Source organism: Microtus ochrogaster, chromosome 8 (assembly GCF_000317375.1).
Source record: "Microtus ochrogaster isolate Prairie Vole_2 chromosome 8, MicOch1.0, whole genome shotgun sequence".
NCBI lineage: Eukaryota > Metazoa > Chordata > Mammalia > Rodentia > Cricetidae > Microtus > Microtus ochrogaster.
In genome coordinates this window covers 77,942,927-77,955,523 of record NC_022015.1, presented here as the reverse complement: position 1 = coordinate 77,955,523, position 12,597 = coordinate 77,942,927, and the positions used below count along the sequence as shown (strand labels likewise).

Below are 12,597 nucleotides of genomic sequence, written 5' to 3'. Positions count from 1 at the left end.
CAGAGAGAGAGAAAGAAAGAGAGAGAGAGAGAGAGAGAGAGAGAGAGAGAGAGAGAGAGAGAGAGAGAGAGAGAGAGAGAGAGAGAGAGAGACAGAGAGAGAGAGACAGAGAGAGAGAGACAGAGACAGACAGAGACAGACAGACAGAGAGAGAGACAGAGACACAGAGAGAGACAGAGACACAGAGAGAGAGAGACAGACACAGAGAGAGAGAGGGGGAGTGAGATAAGATACCCCAAATATTCTACTTTTTCCATGAAAATGTTTTCTACTTTGAATTTTATTTCCAAATAAACCAGTATTTTGGTTTTGCTCAAGGCAAAAATAGCACAAGGTAAGGAAATTAACTAGGTTTCTCTCCTCGCCAACCCTCATGTCTGTCTCCTTCAGACTCTTGAATTCAGTGGTGGCTGGAGTCTGTTACTAATCCCTCACACTGAACAGTATTCTAAGGAGTAGAAAAGGAGTCTTGAGTAGTATTGTTGCAAGGTTTCCTGCGCGAATGGAATTTTTGTGACTGTGTGGTGTCTGAAAATATTTTGGAAGGCTCACCATGCCCTTGTTGGGTTTCTGTTAGTAGCTGGGTTTTCTACGATCTTCTTTGACAGTAGTATAATGAAAGGTACTGTCATTGGATGCTCCTTGTCATGTTCCAGCGTTTGTCAGCTATTTCCCTGGAGTAAGCCCTGGGTGTTCTGGAAGTGGCTCTTCTGTAGCCTCCCTATTCATGCTGTGTTGAACCAGGCCCTAATCCAGAGGGTATGTACAGACTGCTCAGCTCCAGCTGCCTGATGACAGGCCCCTGAGACTGAGCCCATTGCTCCCGCCATGCACACCCCTTGCCAGTAACTCACCTCCATTAAAAAGATGGGCCAATTCATACTAATGCTTGCTCATTGCTGCCTGGGATTTGTCTGTGCATGTGGAGGTACAATTTGTTGTCCTTTTCGGTGCCCAGTTTCATCTTCCAGAAGCCAAGAAAATCAGAGTCCCCTGGAAGCAAGAATGAATAGAGACTGAGAGAAAATTCTTTTGAGCGTTTTCAGTGCAGAGGCAAGATTTAAGGCAGTTAGTATCACTGGCACTGCTGACTGCTGAGAACAAAAATTTTCCTTGGGGAAGTGCTTGAGATATTCCTGAAGGACATTCTCTTTTTGGCTGGAACTCTGAAGCATATGGCTCGCACACAGGGAAACCTGGCTGTGCTCTACTTGTTACAACCAGATGTTTTGGAAGAACATCCCAAAGACACCACTGGTAATAAGGACTGTGCCACATGTGGCTGTGTTAACCTCTACGATAATGTTTTCACTAAGACTCAAGCGTCCCACACTGCCAGGTTCCTAATTCCCTGAGAACTAACCCATTCCTATATCTTAAAGGCATTTAAGTGGGAATATTGGTTCTATGAGATTTCTTCCTGGGTAATAGAGAATGACTAGAAAAATTTTTAATTTCTAGAAGAAATTGGTTCAAGAAATGCTCATTTTATTGACTGATTAGAAGTTGGTGTGGTCTAATATGAAATAGTTCTGAGTAAGTTTGCCTCTGGGTATTTCCCTAACAGTGACTATGGCTATGAGAGACATAGTAATGGGCAATGCCTGCCAGCTTTTTGGTTCAACCCCTCCTCACTGTCAAAAGACTGCAGCGTGGGACAGAGCTACCTCAACAGCACGGGGTGAGTTTTGGTGGTAATGGCCAAGCTCTTCTGCCGATGAGTAAGTGTTACACAACATAGTTCCTTCTGATCAAAGACCGGACTTGTTTTCCCCAACACAATGCATTTCTTGATAGAGTGTTGGTGTTTGTCACTATATTACTGCAATTAAACATTTCACATGCATGTGTCTGTGTATTTGTGTGACATGTATGTGTGTACTTGCAGGTGATAGGCATATATGTGTGTTTGGGGGCCAGGGGTTAAACTCACATGTCTTCCTCAATTGCTTCTTGCTGAAATTTTTTGAGACAGGATCTCTGACTGAATCTAGAACTCACCAATCCAGCTATACTAGTTGGCCAATGAGCTTCAGGGATTTGTCTGCCTCCACACTACCACTTCTGGGGTTGCAGCTATGTGCCGTCATGCTTAGCTTTTCACGTGTGCACTGGGATTCTGAATTCTGGTGTCTACCATGCTGTCTTTCCAGCCCAGACATTTAAGCTTTTGATTTACATATTTAATTTTAGAAAAAAATATATAAATATGATTCCTATATTTAAAAGTCCAACTTACTTCATCACCTCAATTCTGGCCCTATTTCTCATACAACTGTGATCTGTATGGTATGTAGGTTTCTACACACTTCTTGGCATTTTTTCCAACAATTAATTACTTCAAGAGAAATCTATAAAATCAACTTGGAAGGTTTTTTTATACTATTTACTTCTAGCTATGTTGTTCTTTAATTTTCCTTTTTCATTCAAAAATATATCTTAAGCATCGTTCTAAGTCTGAACAGATTGGGGTGCTTTTTTATTCCATTCTTCTAAATACTAATGGATTATGTAATTATCTGTTTTTTTTTTAACATGGACAGTTGGGCTATTCTTTTTTGTTTTTCTTTTTTTGTTTTTGTTTTTTTTCTGCCATGATAAACAAAGTTACAATCAACAGTCTTTACCCTTGTTGTTAAAAACCACTCCAAGATAATTAGGGTTTCTTTTGTTAATTGAGAGTATTTCTTTTAGCTTGCAGAGCAGATTACATTTAGTAAACTGGTTCCGCTTAGGTTCCCATATCAGACACTGCCAATGTTTCTCTCACTAAGATGAAAAAATTAGGTCCTGCTCACATGCTGCCCAGGAATCCCACAGACTAGAGATTCACGGTAATCAACTAACATCTTCTTGAAAATCTGATGCCAGTGGATTTTGTGAAGCCAAACTGCAATGAGAGGGAATTACGGTTTTCTTCCCAGTTGAGCAGTTGAAAAAGGTCATTTCAGACTAAATAAACAATAAGACTGACCCTGGTGGCAAGATCCACAGGAGTTATTTTCTATTTACACTGTTGAAGAGTTTTAGAATTAAGTAACCAAGCTGACACTCTCTCCAGTGCCACCCTTAACCTCTGTTGTCAGCCCGAGTCAGTGTGTAGCTTATAACTGCAGGATGAAATGCAGAAGACTCAAGGCTGTAAGAGTAGCCTGACATACATACTGGCCTACCTGCTGCTTCCTTGATAACCAACTCTCCATCTGGTTGTAGAGCATAGAGTGCAGACATATAGTCAGAACGTGAGCGGAGTGAGATCATCTAGTTAAAGGTTAATCACAGCGAAGGCTAACGAGCAAATCTATGAGCACCCCACCTCCGAGGGCACGTTCGGAAGCATGAAGTGAACTCTGTGCTCCTCGTTTATTTATTTGTAAATGGTTTTCTGTATAAATAATTAGTCTTCTTTTAGAAAAAGCTCATTACTTTGTGTATATAGCCCTGTTCCCAGGTACACCCACCTCACCAGGATGGAAAGCTTCAGCATAGGATATTATTATGCCCAATAAAAATAAAAATGCTATTTTGAGGAGATAGGAACTTTTTTTTTTATCAACTTGCCTGTAGACATGAATGGACTCACATTTTTTCTCTTGCAGCTGATAGACAGTATCCAGAGGAGACAGCTACAGCTGTAAACAAGTGAAAGCTGCACTGCACCTAGGAGTCTTCCTGCTTTGTGGTTTGGTCCAGAGATGTCAGGATTTTTTTTGTTTGTTTGTTTGTTTGTTTTTCGAGACAGGGTTTCTCTGTGGCTTTGGAGCCTGTCCTGGCACTAGCTCTGTAGACCAGGCTGGTCTCGAACTCACAGAGATCTGCCTGCCTCTGCCTCCCGAGTGCTGGGATTAAAGGCGTGCGCCACCACCGCCCGGCCAGATGTCAGGATTTTTAACGTGCACACAGTGCAACTCTCTGCTCTGTTTTCCACTGTTGGCTCCCTCTACCTTTCTTCTTTTGTCCTTACAACTTTTTCACATCATCAGAGCCAGAATTCAAGTAATGAGGCTGAAACAGGTTTTCTGCCTTAGATGCACTAAGTGTTAAATATGTGTGAAGAAGTTGTATTTAGTTCAAAAGAGGGGTGTCTTGCTATCTGCTGCTGATCTTTAGTCTACAGTTTGTTTCTTTGTGCCTCGGTTTCTTAACCTATGGGAATTTCTTTTTTTATATTTAGCTTGCAATTAAATGTGGTAGTGTACAGAGAATATGTCGCCTAAATACCAAGACACAGTCATTATTTTGTGAAATACAGATCACACCTATTGCTATCAGTTAATCATTTTTCTGAGGTGGGGGATTAAAAGAGAGAAAAAGTTTTTACTTATTGTGAATGTTTAATCTAGGCCTGCATGATCCTTAGTGGCCTCTGTAGGGTTTATGTCAATGACATATTAATCAACATTTCTTATCTGTAAACCAGAAAATGGGATATCCAAAGACCAATAAAGCTATGTGACTAGGAAGGGATGTGCCACACACTGTAATAAAGTCTCCTGATGAGGATGTGATATACCACACACAGCAAACCAGAAGCTGTATCTATCCCTCTACACCACCCAGACTGATGACTAGCTTGCTTGATAATTGAGAAAGTTTCTTCTTTTCTCAAACAATATGAAAACCACATTCATTGGTTTATTTTATAGCATGTAAATAATCAGATAGCTCTAAAACCTCCCCTGGCCTTTTTGTTTCTCTCCAGTAATGTTTCTATATATCTCAGATTGTGAATGCACAAGCTTATTTGGTTATATGTGGTGTTTATACTCTCTGGAAACAAGAAGCATATTGAAAATTTAAGTTGCTAAATTAACTAGGACATTGCTTATTTCATGTTACAGTGGAGACTGAGTTAGTTTATTCTAAGAAGAATAGGCAGTTTTCTTAAGAGACAGATTTATTCTTGTTATTCAGTTGGGGATATTCCTAGCTGTGTTCAAAAGAATGCATATAGAAATCTCTGTCTGTGGAATTTCTTTATAGGAGATGTGAATCCCTCATGGAATAATATTCAGACTCTGTTGTTCATGGTTAGTTGCTTAATACATGATAAGGATCTTTACTCAAGAGATTCACTTAAAAATAACTTAAGTGAAGTATCTATGCAAAAACATTTAGTGGGTCCATAAATAAAATATCACATATACATTCAAGTAAAAGAATAACTTCCATAGCATTGCCATATACTGAGATGTTTTAAAAATACGACAGTTATAAATATAATCCTCTATTCACCAGCCATAGACACAGACCTTGGGTAATCTGCTATTCTTGTGTGATTTCTATTTATAGTCTCATTGTGGGGGAATTCAGGTTCTTCCCAACTGACTGTTCCTGGTGACCTGTGGGGATCCTGATGTGCTATCCGATCTACACTCTATAAGATTCACCAGTGTGCATCAAGGAGAGTAATTAGCCTTAAAAGCAATACATATGTTGAAAGTCCACAGATAGGAAATCACTTACATTATTTATAGACTAATCCCTGCAGGAGACAGTGTTCCTGTTTTCTAGCCAAGACTCCTGTTGTCTCACAGTGGATACAAAATAATTGTTACCTGCTATGAAGTTGTCTCTTAGATGAGGTGTTTTATCTTTTAATGGGAAATAGATAATGGGCATGTTCCCATCGCGGAGACCTACTCTTTCAGATGACTGCTCCTACCCACCCCCCAATCACACTGAAATTACAGATTCCCTCACAGGTGTTATGACACTGTGGCATTGCTAGCTCTTCATTGTGTGACCTTAGGCAACTTCATAATCTGTCCCTCCTTTCCCTGTTAGGGAAAAAATGTACTGTAGTAGGTATTTTGAAATGTCTTCATCACTGGCAGTTCAATAACTGGTTGAGATGATTCAAAAGTAAAATTTGGTGTGTGTGTTCTCAAGAGGAAGGAAAACATTATCAGATTTAGTTGTACTATTGACTCAGATGGTGGATTCTGAGAGTCCCACTCAAGGCTGTTTCAGGAAATCATTTAGTTAAGTGTGTCCATATAAACAATTTCATCAAAACTGTCTCCAGAATTCAGCTGTGTTCCATTTACTTTTCAAATTGAGTTGTGCTTTTATACCATTTAATACAAGTAAAACTAACTGTCCACCTAGACCTGGCAATGACTCATATCAAGCTGTCAGTTCCTGTGTCTGAATACTTGGTTTAAAGGAAAAGTTCTGGGAGTTGTTACATTGATAAAACAAACAAACAATAACATGAACATAAAAACCTGCATAGTCAGTCATGGAAGTTCATTCTTTCTGAATAGAGATGCTTTGGCTGCTATGTATGATCATTGTTACCTTGTAGGGACATTTCTATGCCTAGTGAACCCTTGTCACATTACATACTATTTAAAGCACAAATGCCCATCCTTGGTACCATATGCATACTGACAACAGCTTCCAAAAAGATCTGCCATCCTGGGAGCCAGGTACATTCCATACTCACCAAGAAAGAGACAGCCTGTGTCCCCACCACACTGTCTTCCTTCATTCTCCCTGAATGTGGGAATGAAATAGGCAGCTTCAGTCCTGGTTACTAAGTCATGCTACTGTAGCTGCAACTCCCTGATGCCAATGAACTGTGGTTTTATATACCCTTTTATTTGTAGATATGAACTTGTACCTGTTGCTCATTGATACTTACCCTCCTGAAGTCTGTGAATATGTCAAGCCTTTGCCATAGCCTCTCCTCATCACAGCCTTCAATCCTGACACCTAACGCTTGCTCTTTTCCCTGCAAGCAAAGGCACAAACACAACCCAGTAATCGAAACTGTTTTGTTTTCTCACTGTGTGTGGCACTGTAGCCATCACTGTTTGATGGAGGAAGGTCATTGGTTGATTAAATAAAGAAGCTGCTTGCCCTGATAGGTTAGAACGTAGGTGGGAGGAAGAGGAAGTGAGCTCAGAGACTCAACAGCTCTCCTCTCAGGGCAGACGCCTCAGAGAGACACGATGCTCTACTCTTGCGGGCAGAGGCGAGAGCTCTGCTCTTTGAGGCACACTCGATGAAGCTCCGACCCAGGATGGACGTAGGCTAGAATCTTCCCGGTAAGCACACCTTGGGGTGCTACACACAGATGATTGGAAATGGGTTAGTCCAGGAGCGAGAGTTAGCCGAGAAAAGGGCTAAAGCTAAAGAGCCAAGCAGTGATTAAATGAATACAGTGTCTGTGTAATTATTTCAGGTAAAGCTAGCCGGAGGCGGCCGGGATGCGGCCGGGGTTCTGGGGACGCAGCCCCAACCGCTCATATTACAACAACTGTTCAGTGATAGCCCACCCAGAGGACAAGAAGATCTAGAGCTATAGTTATACCTTGATCTTTACATGGGATAAATACTGTGAATGAATAGACATTCATAGAAAAGCATGACGTCAAAGCTGAAGTTTAAAGGATGAGTCACATAATGACAGGAAGAAAAAGCATCCTGCTCAGAACAAGTAACATAGGTAAAGAAATCAGGTAGCATTTGTACGGCCTAGCATAGGAAGTACTCTGTGCCATAGAAAGACCCAAACTAGGAAAACCAAGAAGAGGTAATCTTATGGACCTTTATTTTGAACCTCAACTTTACTTACTTATGTTTTTGGAATATGAACATCCTGAATAGACATTTTTTAAATGATTTTGCTGCCACCACACCCTAGGCCAACCATCCTGTAGGTAACCACACCCTGGGTCAAATCCCCTGCCATAACCTTAAAGGAGCAAGAATAGGCTTGAACTCTCTGACTTTTGGTCAATGTAGAATGAATATACATCCATGGACTCAGACAATTCCCCTTCTCAAATTCATGACTTTTGAGATTTATTTGTGACCCATTTAGTTTAACCACGATCATCTATCTGAATGACCACTGGACTGAAACTATCCAATAGAGTCTATTGGACCATCAGTAGGTTTTCATTGGAAACCCATGACCAACTCTTTTCCTGAATCTATTAGTTGTTATTAGCTCAGTGGCGAGAGCTAGGACCTTCAGTGTCTCTCCTCCAGTCATACCCAAGTGTTGATGTGCCCAGTTTTTGTACAGACACAGTTAAGGCGCTGGAAGCTAATGTGAGTTAGTGATTTAGGTGGATGTATTTTATGTGAAAATACATTTTGAAGTCCTGTCTTTCTTCTAGCTTTTACATTATCCCCTCTTCTACAGTGTTCTCTGATACTTACAGGAATATCACAAAGGTCTAGTGTAGGGTCAAGCACTCATCTGCCACTTATTCCTAGCACCTAGTCATCCACGAGTCTGCCTCACAGTCACTTGAGTTCAGTGTGGAAAAAGGGGGCCTTCCCTGATTAAAGGTGAGAGTAGCATTTGTCAATGGATATAAACATTAAAAAGCAGATCCTCTGTTTTGACATTCCTGCCACAGAAGATTAGTTATGCTGCTGAAATAATGGACATAGCTATTACCTTGATTATCTTTCTATCGTGTCTACACAGATTAAAGCATAATATTACAGTCCTTAAATATAAAGTTTTTCTATCAATTAAAAATAGATTTTAAAAAAAATACATACTGAATTAAGATGTGCCAAGATTAGGCAATAATGTCATCATATTCTACAATGAATGCCTGTAGTCGTCCGCAGTTCAGTCACATCACCACAAACTCAGAGGACAAATACTAAATTGAAACATCATGGAATATAGCTGCTTTTACTGTTTCTTTCCAGTTTAGTTTCACAAAGAAAATATAAGGCTTTTTTTAAGACTGTCAGGCAGCATAGAAAGTAAAATAAAAGAAAGTATGAATAAAAAGTAGAAGGTTAGGAAGGCATATAAGATGGGAAGGAAGAGAATAGCTGGAACGGGGGCTGTTGGAGTAATAAGATACTGTCTACTGATGAGCCACAGGTAATATCAAAGGCGCATTTCCAGAATGTTTCCTTTTCAGTAATTGTAAAAAGACTCCCTTGCCATTACAAAGCACTTTTCTTTGTGGCAGATTGAAGAATGCTTTACCAACTAAATGCATCCCTGTAATATTCAGACCTCAGGTCCAACATAATCATAAGTTGCCTTGTTATTATGGAGGTAGCAGTCCCATTTAATAACATATTAAATGCATTATTCATTTATGTAACTCAGACCCAGGGACAGCTGCTGAGATGAAAACAGAACCATTCTGTGATGCGAAAGGCAGGTGTGTGCTGACTTGAGTAAATTAACTCTGTATTTCTGCACAATTTTCTTTTCAATTTCAGGGACAGGTCTGGTCGGGCTAATGTGATGCCATTTTCATCCGAGATATAAAATGGTTTCAGAATGGATTTTAATGAGCATTAAAAAGAAAAATTGCCAATGGTCCTCTTAGTGGCAGATTCCCAGAGGGTTGGATTCGTGCTTTGGATTTAAGCAGAGTCCTGTAGCTACAGGATTTGGGAAAGCCCAAGTGATGATTGGTCAGAACAGCAGCAAACAAAGGAAGAGCGCTCTCTCTGATGATGGCAGTGATGGATGATAAAAGCCCAGGTTTCTCTAGCTGCTTGCCAAGGCAGAGCCACAGGTGTGTTTAGATTCTAAGTAATTAAGAATCCCAACCACCTTCCATTTGCGCAGAGCTATACTGCAGAAACATGCAGGCAGCTTTGATGCAGTTATACACTCTGAAAGGCCATAATTATACCAGACGGCCTTGCTAATCAATGTCTTCACGTCTTTGCTGGTAACAAAATGCTAGCGGTTTCCAACACCTACACTAGAGTTTCTTTCTTTATACCGTTTTCTTCAATCATTCTCACCTGCCATGACTCTTTCTCTCTCTCTCTCTCTCTCTCTCTCTCTCTCTCTCTCTCTCTCTCTGTCTCTCTCTCTGTCTCTCTCTCTCCTCTCTTCTGATGTTTATTCATAAACACCTAAACTGGACTGATAATCAAAATCCTCAGACATGACAATACACCACCCCAGTGGACAGTGATCATAATGCTAATGGGAGGGTTTGGGGTTCTCCTGTTGGTCTAGATGTTGAAACCCTGAGGTGCTGGATAATTAGGAGACGATAGAGTCCACAAACCTTTATCATTAGAGGGGGTATCTGAGCCATTGTCCTGCAGGCATTTTCAACATTTAAGCTGAAACAGCCATGCCATTGTCCACGCCCTGTTGCCTAGCTGTTGCGGGAGGTCCTTCCGCTCCTCCAGCCTATAGCCACTGAGATACCAGTCCATTGGGGCGTGGTCTCTCTCCCTTTAAAAAAGCGGCCACTTCCCTCTCCTCTCTCTCTCTTCACTTCCTGCTCCACCAGCGACTCTACTCCCTTCCTGGTTGCGCAGAGGGCTGATGGCGATTTTTAAGTTTTTTCCCCTTTAAATAAATACCACCTTATTAATCATAATTCCAAACTGCTGTGGCATTGTTTGTGACTTACGCCTTCACCTAGCCTTGCATTTATTTGAGATACAATGAGGTTAGGTTATTAAGGAGCTTACACTTCAAAGTCACAGACAGGAATAAAATCATGCAAAGGATTTTAGCATGAAAATAATCAATTAAGACTTAGGTGGTCAGAAGTGCAATCTCACTCCATTTAAAGGGACACTGAAATGGAGTAGAACAGAAAAAGGATGCTCATGTGACCGATGGTCCAGGATCCTGGCTGTGTGAAATTGAGAATGTTAGTTAACTCTTCTAAGTCCCAACTTTCTATCTACATACTGGGAATGACAGTAATGGCTTCCTCACTAAAGACATGTGAAAATAGATGAAGGAAATCATGCAGAGAGCCTGTATCATAATCAGAGCACAGGAATAATTCTGGAAATGTGAATTTGTGTTTTTGTTGTTGCTATTTTCCCATTCTAGTCTAGAAATTTTGTTTTTGAGAGAGTAAGAGGTAAGCTGCCCTGTAAAGGATGGGTGAGCTCTAAGTAGCACATAGAGCATGGAGGAACGAACCAATGCTTCCTAAGGGATTAGTGAGTAAGATTTGGCTGGAGTCATATGAGTTTGCTTCGGATAAAGAGTTCAGAGAGGCAGAAAGGAAGCAGAATGCTAATAGAGAGCATTAAGTAGTGGCTTATATTTCAACATATTCTGAGGCTGGTTGGATGCCCTACAGGTTGGAAGTGGGAAGGTGAAGTCATAATATTTTTAAATAGTTAGTAATAGTTCATCAACATTTACTAATTTAATCTTTTTGCCTTAATTCATTTGATCTTGTACCTATACTACAAGGTAATTTAAGTATTAATTATCTACTTAGTCTTAATTCATAGTGTATGAAGATCTTTAACAAAAAAGCATCTTATTTGTTTCTCAGTCCTAGTTTTAAGTAGTCAGTCTGGAGTCTTGCCAACAGAGGAAAGCATACTTGTTAGGTATCATGGATTAGAAAAGCACCTGCAGGCAAATCCAGTCCACCACCAGTGATGTAATGAACAGACTTTAAAGGGGAGCCAAGTTTGTTCATTTAACCAGTTGTCTAGGCCAGTATCAAGATTTAGTATCTAAGCCGGGTGGTGGTGACGCACGCCTTTAATCCCAGCACTTGGGAGGCAGAGCCATTTGGATCTCTGTGAGTTTGAGACCAGCCTGGTCTACAAGAGCTAGTTCCAGGACGGGTTCCAAAACTACAGAGAAACCCTGTCTCGAAAAAAAAAAAAAAAGATTTATTATCTAATCTTTGGTCTAAAACAGTGGGAAACTGGGTTAAACAGCTTCTAACGTGAACTCTGCATTAACCCTAAAAAGGGAAGTTTGGGAAATCAGGTACATACATGCTTAATGTACTCACTGTACACACTGCAGTGGGTGATATAGAACCTAAGAATTCTTAAAATTGCTGTGCTAAAATCATAGACTTAATTTACCACAGATAGAATGAATTGCATAAGATAAGTTTGTAAAGTGACCCATTGTTTCTGTTAAGGTTAAACAAAGAATAAAGGCAATAGTATAGGTTTACTCAGTTTTCAGATGTTTAATAATCTTCAAAATAAGGCTTCCAGGCTTCATCATTCATGAAAGAATGAGCACATATTACCAAACCTTCCCTCTTTTCTTGTCTTTTGCTGCTACTTGTACCCTTTGCTTCAGTCTGAGTCACATACCCATAGTAATCTATGCTTTCTCTGACTTGCACATAGTCTGACAATATGCACATTTACCCCTACTTTCTCCAATCCATAGCTTTACATTCCACACATTTAGCTGCCCAGTGTCAACTACAGTCTGGATGGAAAATCACAGGGATGAATGTGCTGCATTCTGGAATGAACACTTACCCAGCTCTGCATGCTTCTCCATGTCTGTATCATACCCTTAATTTCATCTCTTCTTATAAAGATAGCATCTTTTTACATCATCTTCAATGATGTGAGTGCAATATAAAACCCAAATTCACACAAATTTTACGACAGTCTTTATTTTACACATTTACTTTGCCATTAGGTTTTGTTTTAGCTTGTTATGCTTAATTTGTAAATTAATCTTCATTTATAGGAAAAAAGCATACCAGTTCCAGATTTTAATACTCTCTGCCATCATAGATGTTTCACTGGGTGTTCTAGTATGTATATATCACTGGGTGTTCTAGAATGTGTATATCACTGGGTGTTCTAGTATGTGTATATCACTGGGTGTTCTAG

General features: G+C 40.1%; 1 protein-coding gene across 4 annotated transcripts in view; it reads left to right on the top strand.

The window, feature by feature from the left end:
* The window catches only part of Sorcs1 (sortilin related VPS10 domain containing receptor 1), a 506,327-nt gene that overhangs the window by 421,980 nt on the left and 71,750 nt on the right, over positions 1-12,597 (top strand). For all 4 annotated transcript variants that reach the window (XM_005352454.2, XM_005352456.3, XM_005352453.3 and 1 more), the window contains exon 17: positions 1,568-1,681. In XM_005352454.2, the coding sequence (XP_005352511.1) occupies positions 1,568-1,681 (114 nt within the window). The remainder of the gene's footprint in view (positions 1-1,567; positions 1,682-12,597) is intronic.